The 14828-nt window shown below is 31.3% G+C and overlaps 1 protein-coding gene across 1 annotated transcript; it reads left to right on the plus strand.

Moving 5' to 3' along the window:
• Positions 1 to 1189: 1189 nt before the first annotated feature.
• On the plus strand, positions 1190 to 8547 carry LOC129322370 (E3 ubiquitin-protein ligase HOS1). The gene is made up of 10 exons (XM_054968696.1): positions 1190 to 1510; positions 2338 to 2728; positions 3042 to 3176; positions 3279 to 3454; positions 3957 to 4358; positions 4453 to 4611; positions 5037 to 5534; positions 6296 to 6433; positions 7126 to 7832; positions 8076 to 8547. Exons 1-10 carry the CDS (start codon positions 1415 to 1417, stop codon positions 8251 to 8253), a joined length of 2880 nt encoding a protein of 959 aa, XP_054824671.1. The 5' UTR covers positions 1190 to 1414; the 3' UTR covers positions 8254 to 8547.
• The last annotated feature ends 6281 nt before the right edge of the window (positions 8548 to 14828 follow it).

Below are 14828 nucleotides of genomic sequence, written 5' to 3' on the forward strand. Positions count from 1 at the left end.
AAAGTTGGGCAACCTAAATTGCCAACTCTACTTTATTCCTATTTTCTCCTAATTTCAATATTTTCACATGCTCTTGTTTTTTGGTAATTAAATATAAAGAGAAAATATCACCTAAGGATCCTTGTAGAATTTTAACAGTAAACAATGACCTTGTGATCCTAAAATATTATTGCACCCTCTGGGAACTTGATAGTAAAAGGAAAAAAGACTTGATACCCCTATTAAGTTAACAAAAAATATAGTTGAACGAATGTCCATTTATTACTAATGTATGGGTATTTGTTTATATATGAATGGTTGTTTATTTATTAAATACTAACATCTGTGCAATTAAAATTATAGGACAAGTTTAGTCGTATAAGTGTTAAAACTAATATGAAAAGTTCACTTGTATGGGTGTTGGTACTGAACAATCAAGCAACGATTCATTGATAAACGGCTTAAAAAATTGATAGGATGTGTGATAATTGTGCAAGAGCGGCTCCTCAAGGAATAAGCAACTATTTGGGTATTGATAAAAAATCGTACATTAGTAACATGCAGACATTTGATTAGACGTATTTCCCATTCTGCTACGTTTCTAAGGGTAGTCTGGTCTTTTTCCCTATAAATCTGATTTTCAAGAATTATAAGCTCCTTAATAAATGCTTTTAATTTGTGCTCCTCAATTGACTTTCCATTCTTTGTCTCAGTCCACGCGGCCTGACTCTGTCAAATGTCAATTTCTATGTCCCTAATGGGCTTGGGCCCAAATTGTACCTCGTAGATCTTCTTAACTTCATTTCTTTCTCGTAGAGCCCGTTTCACTCCCACCATCACGCTAATTTATCCATAATATCACCGCCCGACCTGACAAGTTTTTGGGTCGGGGAATTTTTTTTATTATATTCAGATTTCATACAAAAAAATTTAATAAAAATATTATAAATTTTATAAAATATTTTTAATTTTAAATCTTACATTTTTTTTTTGGACAGAGAGTTTTAAATCTTACATATTAATAACTTAATTAAAGATTCAATTATTAATTTAAGAGTATTTTAAAAAATTTATATATAAATTTTTTATAATAAACTTCTTTTTATAAATATAATTTGAGATTTGAACATATTTTATCAAATTTGCGAGGCTTTTTTGAAAATAAATTTCCTCCACAGCACCTGAATGCAATTTTCAAAAAAAAAAAAAAAAACAGAGAAAAAAGGGGAGGTGGGGGAGGCAACGTTCGTGAGGTGTTTCAAAGGCGTTCCAATCTGTCTGCATTTCCCTCTCGAGGGAACTTTGATTGAGCGTCAATGGGGTTATTCACTGGACTCTAATCCGCATTGTTTCGCAGTCCCGGATTTTATTGCTACCTTCCACTTGGATTTTTCGACAAATTCTTCCCTGGCACCGTTTGGACAGTGTGTTGAAAATGGATAGGAGACTCAACGGACCCACCGGTGGCGCCGCCAGCACTAAATCTTCTACAACTACTTTGCAACCAAACTACGGCAACCAATCCGTTCAGGTAACTGTCCGTTCAATTTCATGTATAGCGTTTTTGGAGCTACCGAGTAAACCCTAGCTGTCGCCGTTTCAACCACAAATTGGTTTTCTTAACTTAATTGTGTAGCTTAGTTCATATTGGATCTTGAGGTCAATTTATAATGCACGGAACATGATCAGAGCGTTAAGGCCTGATATTCCAAAATTCTGATAGGAGTAACGGACTTGTATGTTTTCTGTGGACATTCTTTTTCGATGTTAGGGTGGATTGACGTTTTTTTGAAATACTCTCGGATGTTCAAAAAAAGACGATGCAAGTTGGGTAGTCGGATGAATCTAGTAGTTCAAAAGTGTATGCTGCAATCCGAGACTGCTTTAATTATTTTATTGTCTCCGTTGGTGATTGCTGTAACCTACAAAACTAGAGTACATAACAAGTATTCGGTCTATTCATAGCCTCATGAAGTTCTTCGTCCTTAAAGTGTTTGAATTTATCTTGGTAGGAACTTGTTGAGCTGTGATAATAATGATCTATGAAGTGATAGTCGTATTTGGAAAGTACTCAGCAAGTGAATACTTGTCATGTGCTGAACCTATTTATAATATTATGAGGCCCTTGGTCCTCAAAATTTCTGAATTATAACTTTCTTTTCGTCACATGGTTCACTGAATTACCCAAAAATAAGTTTCACAGGGCTGTCATTTTAATCTGAAGCCTGGTCATAGCGTCTTGCCTGTTTAAGCACGAAACATCTTGTAGATGATTTTTTTCCTTTTCATTTTACCCATGAAGTTCTGTCATATACTAACCATCAATAAATACTTATGGCTTCTAACATCTAATTCCAGGAAGCATTGGAACACTTAGCATCCATTGATTTAATTGACTTGTGCAAGGAAGCCAAAATTGAGCGCTGCCGGGCAACTAGAGACTTGAGAAGCTGTGGCCGCTATGTCCACCATTTGTTGAATTCATGTGGGCATGCCTCTCTATGTGCAGAATGTAGTCAAAGGTGTGATATCTGCCCAATTTGTAGAATCCCGGTACCCAAGACTGGCACTAGACTGCGTCAACGTCTTTATTATGAGTGCATTGAAGCTGGTCTTATATCTAAAAGATGTGATGAGAGGTTTCAAGAAATAGAAGACAGGGAGAAACAGCTAACTGCTGATGTCCAACGACTTTATTCTTTGTTTGATGTTGCACTTGAGAATAACTTGGTTTCTCTAATCTGTCACTGTATCCTTTTCTATGCATGCCATCTTTTTTTTATATAACATAGGCAAGCAAAAGCTTGAAAAGAGAAAAACCAAATGGCTAGAATATGCACTAATGGCCATACTGTCTCTCTGTTTTTTTTTTTTTTTAATGCCAGCCCTCTGTTTAGGTATAGAGGTTAATTTTAATTAAATATATTTTGAAGAAGCATCTTTAAATAATTAATGAAACGTATCTAGTTTTTTTATTAATATTATCACCTTAAACTATCATCAATGTTTTGCTTCCCCTCCTACGTGGAGACTGCACATTCCCCTTAACAGAATTTCAACAGACGTGACAGATGTATGTATGGATGAGACTGCAGTTTCGAGCGATCCTGTCATTGCATTTTTGTTGGATGAAGTGGTGGTAAAGGATTGGTGCAAGAGGACATTTGAAAACGTCATATCTGAATTACATGAAATCTGTATCCTGAAGCCTTTTCAGTTGTTGATATTTGAAGCTAATTTTAGTCTGTGCTTTTTGTTGTATTCCCTAAATCTTTATGTTTCTTAACGATTTTTACTAGATAGTCTTGACATTGGAGGAATGATAAATAGATTGAGTTCACTTCTTAAATTTAAATTACACTTGGCTGGAATATCTAATGTACTAGAAGTTTTGGAGTCATCTTTCAAGGGCACTGTCTCAGCACAACTTAATGATCTGCACAATCTCCAGGAGAGTGTATCAAAGACAAAGCAGGTCTAGTTGCTTGCAAAATTTTGCATTCAGTGGAGTGATTGCATAACTATTCATGAGATTACTTTATTAATTGTTTTCCCCCTTCCCAATGACACAAAATCAAGAATTTGGTTGATGAATATTGTTAATGTTTTTTTCTAACTTTTGTTTTTAACATATTTTATCCTTAATCTTGAAAAGTATGGATGACAATTATATATTCAATGCAAGGTGGCTTTGGTTGCATCCCAAATCATGGAAAGAGTGAATTAACTATTTAAATGCTATTATTGCTGGATAATTTTAATTTAGCTTGACACATATAACATGGACTTAAGCGGTCGATATTTTGCCCTTAATCTTACTATTTCATTGATTGTGACCTATTAAGTGTGTAATGGTCATACTCTACCTCTATCTGTCTACCCCTCCCATAATTATGGTAGTTATCAGGAGGTCATGTAAATTAGCTGACTGCAATCTACATTCTAGTGACTAATTCGTATTGTGTTGTTCCTTCCAGCATCTGGAGATTATTATTTGGTGTACAAGACATGAATTTTTGGAGCTTGTGAGATCTCGTTTTGCTGATATTTCATCATGGGCTTCAGATGTACGTGAACGGAAATCAGCGGCAATCAGGCGTGCTTGGCCCAATGCAATAAGTCCACCTGGGGAATCAACATGGCAGGATGGTTCTTTATTTATTGAAGATGCATTAAATAATCTTGAATTAGAGGAGGGTTTGATAAAGGACATTGGAGAGGGTTTGACAGTTGCTTCCTTGCAGAAGGATGGTACATCAATTTTCATGGCTAATGCTGATGGGGTACTGGGTTGCTATCCCTTCAAAAATCTTCGAGCTGCTGCTGACTTACTCTTTTTGCGTGGTAGTTCTGATATGGTGATCGCAAAGCAAGCCATTGTATCCTTTTCCTCTTACTTTTTCCTGTGTCATGAGTTCTCAATGGTTGCCATTATTTAGAGTATTGCTTGATTAGTTTCCTTAATTTCTATAGTTTCTGTATTATTTGTATGATCGCCACTGGTCAATTCCAGATGAAGAATGGAGAGAAATAGTGGAGGACTTTGCAGCTACCTTTAGAATTAGTAGGCACTCGTTATTGGAGTCTTTAATATTCTATCTTCTAGATGATCACACGGAAGAGGCTTTACAGGTAACTTGCATATATTACTATGCTCGTTGAGTCCGGATGATGGTTTTGTCTTGGCCTCAAATAAATTCTTATATTAAGTTGATCCGTTGGTTTCTTTTGACTTGAATGATCAATGTCCTATTTTTCTTGATACTGTTTTATATTAAAACTTCCCTTTTGACCTTGAAACAAGAGTGGTTAGAAGAAGTGTTCGGTTTCAAGTCGTATAATATTATATTTACGTGCTTAATGTTTTGAGTCCTTTCTTTTTTATTAATGATCCAATATCTGGGATGCTTTGTAAGCTTTAAAAAGTATTTAGGCAAAGTACGGAGAACCCCCTTCCCAAATAGATAGAAGTTTTTTCCATCTTGATACTTGTTTTTTGGATGTCAATGTGGACTCTTCTTTGCCTTTAAGAGTAACATAATTTGTTATCCTATTAGGAAGCTTGTCGCCTTCTTCCTGAAATTTCTGGCCCAGCATCACATCCTAAAATTGCTGAAGTTCTGTTGGAAAGGAATAGTCCTGATACAGCTCTTATGGTTTTAAGGTGGGCTGGCCGTGATGGTGGATCACAGTTGATTTCGCTTCAAGATGCTGTGACTGCAGTGAGGGTGAGGGTTGAGTGTGGACTTCTGACTGAAGCTTTTATGCATCAGAGACTGCTCTACACCAGAGTGAAGGAAACAAAATTTATGCATGGAGTAGCTGGGGATACTTTGGACAAACTAAAAGGTCAATATGGCAGTTGGCTGGAGTGGGTCGAGGCCTTGGTGACTGAGATTTGTTGGCTCTGTATCAGGAGGAGCTGGGTTGACCGAATGATAGAGTTGCCATGGAATTCTGATGAAGAGAAATATATACACAAGTGCCTCTTGGATTATGCTGTTAAAGACCCCCTTAAGACTACTGGAAGTCTTCTTGTTGTGTTCTATATTCAAGTAAGCCATTCAAATAGCTGTTTCAGCAACCAAGATTGATGCTACTGATTTTTTGATAATGTTTAGCTGTCTAGCTGTCTTGAGTTCTTTTGATTGTTGCACCTTTGCAATTCTGCCTATGTCTATCTCAGTTAAAACTTAAAAGTTGTGCATGTCACGCTTCAATTATTAATGTTCACCCAATCTGATAATTGTGGCCTTAATTGAAATGTAATTCCACATCCACCATCACTATTGTCCACTGTTTCCATATTTTGCTTGCTCAATATTAACATCCTCTCTGATGGGCATAAAAGATGGAGTTAGTTTTATTCTTTCCTGTCAAACTTATTGATGCAGGAGAAGTGTTTTCACCTCTTAACTAGTGATTCCTTTTCTGGAATCAGAGCCTATATAAGCTTAGTTTGGCACTTGCCTATGGGATTGCTTTTTAATAGTCCTTGGTGCCCTTGTGCTTGTCTCATCATGTCATCTTTGGAGCAAAAATAAGTGAATATGAATGACAAAATCTTGTCTTTGCCTCTCATGCATAAATATCATATGTGGTTTGCAATTTTTTTCAGCAGTGGGTCATAATTTGCTCAGTACTTGGATTAACCTGAAAGTTGATGTGAGTTGTATCTTTCCTTTTGAGCCACCATTTTTGTTGCAAATGAAAATATACTGCTATAATCTTCTTAAAATGTTTCTTGGCATTTGAGAATAAGTATGAAACAATTTTCTGGCAATTAAAAATAAAAAAATGTCCTTGTTCTCTGCAGCGCTACAGATATGCTGAAGCGTACCAAGTTCATCTTAAACTTGAAAAGGTAGAGCAAGCGTCAATTTCAGAAGTTTCTTTTGGAGAAGAAGCTCTATCTAGAATAAGGACACTCAGTCAATGGAGAGCTAATTTGGTTGTAAGTGATTTATGTGGTATTTTCTATTCGTATTTTGTTTTGTAGTATTTGGCCTTTGGAGCACGGCAAACATCAGTTAATTTTCAATTGGAGTGCCCAGAATCACAAATTCCTTGATCAACATTCCATGAAAAATAAATGCTTAGTGATGAGAATTTTGAGGGGAAACAATGTCTTAATTGACATTTTACTTTTTGAAATTGACAGAAACCTTCATGTAAATGAAATTTAATTGCCCAAAATAAATAGGAGTGTGTGTCACACTGGATATATCATTGATTACTGCTATATCTTATTTTACTTTTTGAATGCATGAAAGGAAAGCTTAGGACGTTACCCAAATATTGCTTAAATACAAAAACGCAATAGTTAGGTAGAATTAAATAACAATCGTTGTGGCGGGCCTACTTTCTGTATATGTTCTCTGTCATCTGTGTTCTCTATCTTTGTTCCCTTTTTAGAGCTTTTTCCCTTTTAATAAATTTGTTTACACATGAAAAGAATTCGAGAAGATAGAGGTAGTTCTGTCAAGATTAGTCAAAGCAAATTAATAGATGACATGATATGTTTTGTTTCACAATAGAAACTCCTAGATTTGCTGAACCAACAAAGCATGCAGAGTGTCAGATGCAGCATGCATTTGTGCTCATATGACGCAGATTTATGAAATATTGAGCTGCTGGGATATACAGGATAGATGCTTGGAGTTGTTGCCTGAAGTTAAGCAGCGACAACTGAGGAGTGGAAATTTCACTGAAGGTGCTGCTACCGCTGATGTAGAAGTTGAAAGTCCATCTAAATCTGATGTTCCTCAGATACAGGACTCCAGGCTGACTAGTTTATTGGTCCCCTTATCTGCTAATTCTACCCATGTGTTGGGTGTGGACAATGCAATCGGCTTGTTGCGGTCATCAACTTATGAGACTCCAACAAAAGTTGGCCAGGCTTTCTCCAGTATCAACCCTGAGCTTGGTAGATTTGGTTCTGCATCATCACATGAATGGTTATTAACCAACAGTGAGAGGAGGCCAAAATATCGAAGTAGCACTGGCAAAAGTTTCAGATATGATGCTGTAACTCAACGAAATCACAGGATTCATTCCATTAATGGTTCACCTGTAAGGGGATATAGCAGAACATCGCCAAGTAATTCCCAAGACAGCATGCAGGATAAAATCTCACCCGGAGATGGATGGAATCAGTTTCTTGGTCATAATTCAAACGGCAGTCCCATGTATCCCTGGAAAGCTGCAGCTAATGCTGTTACTATATCTGCTGTCGGTGATTCTACAGAATTTGTGAATGACCTGCTTATGTCCAGCAGAAAATTTCAATCACAGAGAGATGATAGAAATTGGAGCACAGCTGCCTCTGATGATCCAATGGATGTTTCTTTGAGGTAAGGATCTAGTTACATGATTCTCCTTCTGCTCACTTCCTTTTCTTTTCTTTTTTTTTTTCCTTGCCCCTTGTAAAAAGAAAAAAGAAAAAGTTTAGATGAGTTGCGATCCATAAATTTTAATTTTGTTTTAAAGATGCTTGTGGGAGTTGTTCTTATTCTTTTTAAGATTTTCTCATAAAAGGTTAAGTAAATGTAGTGACAGCAATTTTTTTTTTTTTTTGGTGTATTTTGTTCTTTCAGCCATATGGAAGGCAGCTTATCTATTGAAAAAAGCAACACCAATGGTGGACCAAGGTGGAGGTCGGATGAAGAAACTGGTGACGAGGAAGAAGAGAAGATTCTAGAAAGAGCTATGGGGATAGCTTATCATGCAACTTCAACTAGGAAAACCAGACGTAGCAGATTTACCAAGAGATGAGCGCGACTCTTACTTGGTACGAGTCTGGAAATTATCTGGAAATGAATAGGTAACATTCTTGTTGAAAGAGCTGTTTTAGGATGAGAGTTGTACCTTTTTGGAAGGTGGAAATTTTCAAGTTTACGACTACACTGGTCATAGTTGTGTACCTGATATTCAGAGAAGGAAATATTAATTTTGAAGGTCCATTTCCTTCCCATTTCCAATGTTGTTCATCAAAGTAATGTAGATTTACTGATAATATTTTGAGCGAATTCAAAGCGGAGGTGTCTGAGTGAGTTTTACTTCGTCATCTGTCTAATGACCCAAAGATATGATGATTGAACATTTAAGATCCATTTGGTTCTTTTGCTTTTCACGTTCAAAAAGCAAAATTTTACTTTCAGGAAGTCGAAAGTTATTTGGATAAAATATTTTACAGAAAAGTACATTTTGAACGTACATTTAAATAGTAGTTGAAAGTGAATTTTTAAAACGTAACCATTTAAAATTTTTAAAAAGTGAATTTAAAAAATAGGATATTATTTAATTATATTATTTCAAATTTAATCTCTTATTCTTTTATTTAAAAAATAGTTGATTCATTAAAAATATAATTATTATTTCAATAATAATGATTAGGTATCAAGTTTTTAGCATTATAAATTGAGTAATTAATCATGTTATTTTTTAGCATTAATGCATAGTAAAAATTACAAATCTTTATCACATTTTTTAAAATTACAAATTAAAAAATATAAATAATTAGAGATTAAATTTTTAACATTATAGATCAAAATTTATGTTGTTTAAAATTTTTATCACATTTTTTAAATATTTTAAATATATTAAATTTGTATGATAAAAATTATAAATCATCATAAATTAATGTCTTTTTTGATAATTGTACATTCAAAAGCATATTTCACTATTACAAATCAAACAACTTTTAATATATCAAACTGACTTTTAAAAAAAATATATTCAAATACAAATTTTGTTATAATAACTGACTTTAATTAAATTGATTTTTATTAAATAAATTTTTATTAAATAAATTTTTGACAAGTTGAAAATCAAATACACACTTATTGTGTACCCTTGGTCACTTGTTGGATCCTGGACGTCACTTCTGTAGGCCCTTTTATATTTTTGTAGCTAATCTTGATATGCAATGCCAGATAACGAATAAGCTTGCTAAAATCCAATATTTGGTGTAGGGTTTTCAGAAACTTGACTTTTGATGGTGAACGAGCTTCTCCAGCGGTGGTTACTGCGCGAGATCAGCAAACAAAATGTTAGCTAACTTTTCAGGTTTCTTGCAATTGCTATTCTGTTTTTTTTTTTTGGTCATCTGTGCAATTCCTTTTTTTTAAAAAAAATGATTTTTTAATTATTTAATTTTTAATTCATCTGTAACTCATTTTCTCAATTATAACTCACCGTAACTTAGTCTCTCAACTATGACTCACTATGATTTAATCTCTCAACTTTTGTTTCACTTATAACTCGATCCTTATTTTTTAATTTTTTTTAAAAAATTCTTATCAAATAAAAAGGATAAAAAATGTTCATATTTTATTTTAAAATACTCTCATCTTGCTTTTTGATATGAGATTTAAATTATCATAAAAAAACAAAGCTAACAAAAGTTGAGGGAGTGGATTAAAAGTGAGTTAAAAGTTGAGGGATTGAGTTATAGAAGTTATAATTAAGAAAATTAGTTACAGTAAGTCATAATTGAGGGACTGAAGTACGAGTAAGTTAAAAAATAGAGGACTAAAAAAATAATTTTTTCCTCTTTCCAACACTTAAAACATGTCTTTTTTAATTATTATCATGTATCGCTTCTCAAGCAATCACGAGTTTTTATTAGTTAGGTACAAGGATCTAAATTAAATGACGGGAGCACATCCTGCACCCATCATCGGCTCATCACCCTTAAACGAATCTGGATCGTTTAAATTTAAATATCTTTTTTATTTTTTTATTTTTAAAATAAAAATTTATAAAATTTTAAATAAATATATTTATTATTAACATATATCATTTATACTTAATTAGATGGATCTAAATTTTATTAATTTTTTTATAATTTTTTATAAATTGACTATACAGATTTAGTTTGTACTGTTTAGATTTAAAATTTTTAACTTGTTATATTTATTAAATTTAAAACAATTCAGAATAAATCTGTATTGTTAATTTATAAAAATTATAAAAATTAAATTTAAATTTAAACTAATCTAATTAAATATGAATGATACATATTAATAATAAAATATATTTATTTAAAATTTTATAATTTTTTATTTTTAAAAATAAAAAAATAATTAAATTCAAACGGTCCAAATTTGTTCAAGGTGATGAGCATCGAATGTGCTTCCGTTGAATGACACTAGCTTGAGAGGAGTCTGTCATCCTTCACCTGTGCGGCACACCTACCCCGATGAGTGGACGGGGGAATTGAAAGGGATTAACATATGATTTATCTTGGTTTAGTTCAGTTATATTCACTACGTTCAGCTTCCTTTTCTTTTTCTTTCTGATATTTCCCACTAATTTTGTAAGATTGAATTATGTTTCTTATGCCTATTCAAATACAAGCCTCACTCACAGCCTTAAATTAGTAATAATTTAGGCCCTCTTTGCACACTAAAATAAATATAATAAAATGGATTGAAAAAATAAAAATAAAAATAAGATGATTAGAGAGGATAGGTAAGTGCATTTATAAGGAGGGAGGTAATTTAATTCATAAAATTAAGAATCATAATTTATGATATTTTTAAAAGTATAATAATTTTTATATTTGTAGTATATATTAGTGAGTTTTATTATACTTATTATGAGGGAAAGAGTGGTTTAGTTAATTTTTATTTTATTTTTTTAATTTATTTTATTTTAATAAGCAAATGAGAACTTATTTTTCCTCGTGAGAGAATTTAATTTCCACTTAAAGGTTGATTATCTTTTTTCTTCACAAAAATATCATTAAAGAATCCTAAAAGCACCTTTTGTGAATGTGAAGACAGATAAATTTTGAAATATCATAAGAGACATTTTTTTTTAACCAACATCATAAGGGCTTAATTGCAATTTTTCTCATTCAATCATTAAAATGTCGTTCATTTATTTTTTTTAAATACCTAATTTATTCTCCTCCACCCCTATAAGGCAGCATGGCTGAGTGGTAAATTTCAGGGAAATTCATATTCAAGGATATATGAAAAATGTTATTCACAAATAAAAAATAATAAAAAATAAATTATTATTAAAATTCAAATATTTTTTTTTAAACAAATGGTGACTTGTTATTAGTTTTTGTTTGCAAATAACATGTTTTCACAGATCTTTGGATGCGATTTTTTTTAAACTTTAATTTGTTATCAGTCTAATTCTTTATCTTTGAGTATGCTCCTGAAAAAAAGGGGAATACACTTCAAGTCTTTGGGAGTAAATTCACAATTAAAACACAAAATAGTTGAAAGCTTTTTAATGAGGCATGGATTTTTTTTTTTTTTGGGGCCAAAGGTATTAATAAGGCATGGCTGGGAACTACATTTTCAGAACTTGATATTCAGATATCTAATTTTCTAATGCTTAAACAATTCTCATGTAGAAATAAATTTAACGAGTTTATATAGCATTGGAAGCAATTGAAATCTGTAAACATGTATAACAATTGAAATCTCATTTGAAAGAGTTAATTAATGGCTTAATCATTCCTTAGGCTATATCCCTGTTCCTAATTAGTAGATTTAATTACTCATGAAGGATAAAATAGACATTAAAACAAAGCTAAAATCTCAAATGGTCAAAGATAATGGGAAAATGACAAAAAAAAAAAAAATCCCTCCAAATATGCACATGGCAATAAGGTCTCATAAAATGCTATAATTATTTTCAAATCTCTATAAACCTTTATAATATTAATGATTTTGAGTGAAACGATTAGAATATTCTCAATTTAAAATAAAAATAAATATCAGTAATTATTTTAGTTTAAGTAATAATTACTTTTATTCTGGTAATGATTATAATAGAACAAACAATTATAACTTTTCTTGTACAAATTACAACTTCATTGAATTGAAAATTTGTATAGAAAAAATTATAATTACTTGTTTCATTTTAGTCATTGTCACAATAAAGATAGTCATTGCTTAAATTAAAATAATTATAGATACTTACAACACTTTGAATTTAATGAATATAAAATTTTCACAAAGAAAAGTTGTAATCGTTTCATTCTATTTATTGCAAAAAAAAAAAAGTCATTCCTTAAACTAAAATAATTATTAATATTTATTTTTTATTTTAAATTGTGGGTATTTTAGTCATTTTATAAAAAATAATCAATATCAAAAAGTCCCTGAGGACTTGAAAACAATACTAACATTTTGTGGAATCTCATTATCATTTAAATATTTTGAAATAAAAAATTATGTGATCTTCCCAAAAGATAAAGGATAAAAGAAAAGAAATCTTCATATAAAAAGATAAATCTTGAAGCACTCTTCACTTAAATCCTTGGACCAGGTTTCATGAGTCCAAACTCTCTTCATTTATCCATGAGAAGATAAAATCAATTCTTGAATGAAACTAATATTCATGTATTGTTTGGAGTTTAAGTTGTCCAGAATTTAAGACAAATGGTACCATTCGTGAGTCATGACTCACTTCTCGTGTAACATATATTGATGTTGATTTTTCTGAATTATTTGGAAAAATTATTTCCTTATTTGTATATTTATAATAATTAAATTATTTAAAATGATGCACTTCTTTCATAAATTAAGCCAAGTTAAGCTCAATGTTCCATTGGCCATGAAAAGGGCAAAGAGAAATAAAATACGAAAATAAAATTGCATATAATATTATGCATTATTTTTAAATAAAGACTTAAAATGATTTTTATTTTTATTTTATATTTAATATTTGCATAAAAAAGATTAGCTTATTTGCCAAAAAAAAAGAAGAAGCTAAGTTGGAGGAATCTCCATGCCACGTAGAGTCTCTCTACACATATTCAAAGCTGGATTTCATTTTTTATCCATATTTGTTTTTTTCTTCTTCTCTTGATGACGCCGTCTCCATCGTTCGATTTTTTCCTGGTTGATTGTCCTTCTTCTTCTATTTTTCTTGGCTTTCTATTTGGTGGGAGAAAAAGCTCATTCGTCTTTTGTCCTTCATTGACTTTCTTTTTTTTAGAAAATAAGCCCCGTCGTCCCTTTCTTTTCAAAGAATTAGACATGTGTAAACATTTTTAAATAAAATATCATATATTAATAAATTTTATTAAATATATTTAAAAAATTTATTTTTAAAAAATAAAAATACAACTTTTAAAAATACTGTTCATGATCTTAAATCTATACTTAATTAGTATTAAAAATAATAATATTAAAATAAATATATTTAATAATATTTTAATAATTGGGCTTTTGTAAATATTGCTCATTTTATAAGACCAAAATAAGAAAATAATTCAATATTTATTATATTTTGTGTTATAATTAATTTATAATACTTATCAATAATATATGATTGTATACTAATAATAAATCTCTTGTAAATTTTAAAATTTTTAATAATAAACTTTTTTAAATATTAATATGAACTGATGACATTTTCAAATTTTTAAAATTTAATTCATATTTTTTAAGTATAAGATTTTTTAACAAGTGAATTAATTTATTCTTAATTTTTTAAAATATCTTATATTTAAGATATTAAATTTTTTTTTAAATGTCCATGAAAATTTTAAATTCGGTACGAATGAAAAACTTTACACACTTTATTAATTTACTTAGATAAATTACACAACAGAGACTTTTGCGGTTAGGAGATATCCGCTTTTTATAATCCCAAAGAGATAACAAAAACAAAAATAAAAGGAAAACCTTTGGACTTGCCTCTAAGGGTGCTATGACAGCCTTGAAATGTGTAGTGATTTCACTTTAGAATAGATAGATCAAGCTTTAGATTATTCCATGCTACAATTTTATTTTATTTTATTTTATTTTTTGGGCTATTTGCGATGTGAACTAGGACTGATAGAATGGATATGCATCACAAGTTCATTCACCTTCTTACAGACTTTGTTATTTATTAGCTTCTTCGATGGGATATTTCTCTCCAATTTTCTTAATTGTAGGCTGTATTATATATTTTTTTTCCGCTTTTGGATATCAGTGAGTGTAATGATTTATCAACAGTAATAAAACTGAATCTGTTTTTGTTAGAAAAATTGAAGATGCGGAATTTTAATCAAGAAAAAAGAAAAGTAAGACGTGAATTGGCGGATTTGACGGTAGATTGGAGGTGGCTTGTGGTTCGGTAGATGACTTGTAATCCATGAAAAGTCATGAATTAATAGAGTGTGCATTTGCAATCAAACACGGTCAATTGTCACCGTCCGGCGTCCGCACAAGAAAGGAGTTGTTCAAAGTTGACTGGATAAGGACTGGGTGTTATGTTCAAACCGTGTATAAAATTCCACAATGTTAATGATGAGTAAAATCAACTTCAGTTTCGAAGGTTTATTTTTTTATCTTCCAATTGTTAATTATGCCCCTTCATGCTTTATTATC

The sequence above is a fragment of the Prosopis cineraria genome, unplaced genomic scaffold, assembly GCF_029017545.1.
Source record: "Prosopis cineraria cultivar Desert tree isolate PC_DT_omini unplaced genomic scaffold, ASM2901754v1 PC10, whole genome shotgun sequence".
Classification (NCBI taxonomy): Eukaryota; Viridiplantae; Streptophyta; class Magnoliopsida; order Fabales; family Fabaceae; genus Prosopis; species Prosopis cineraria.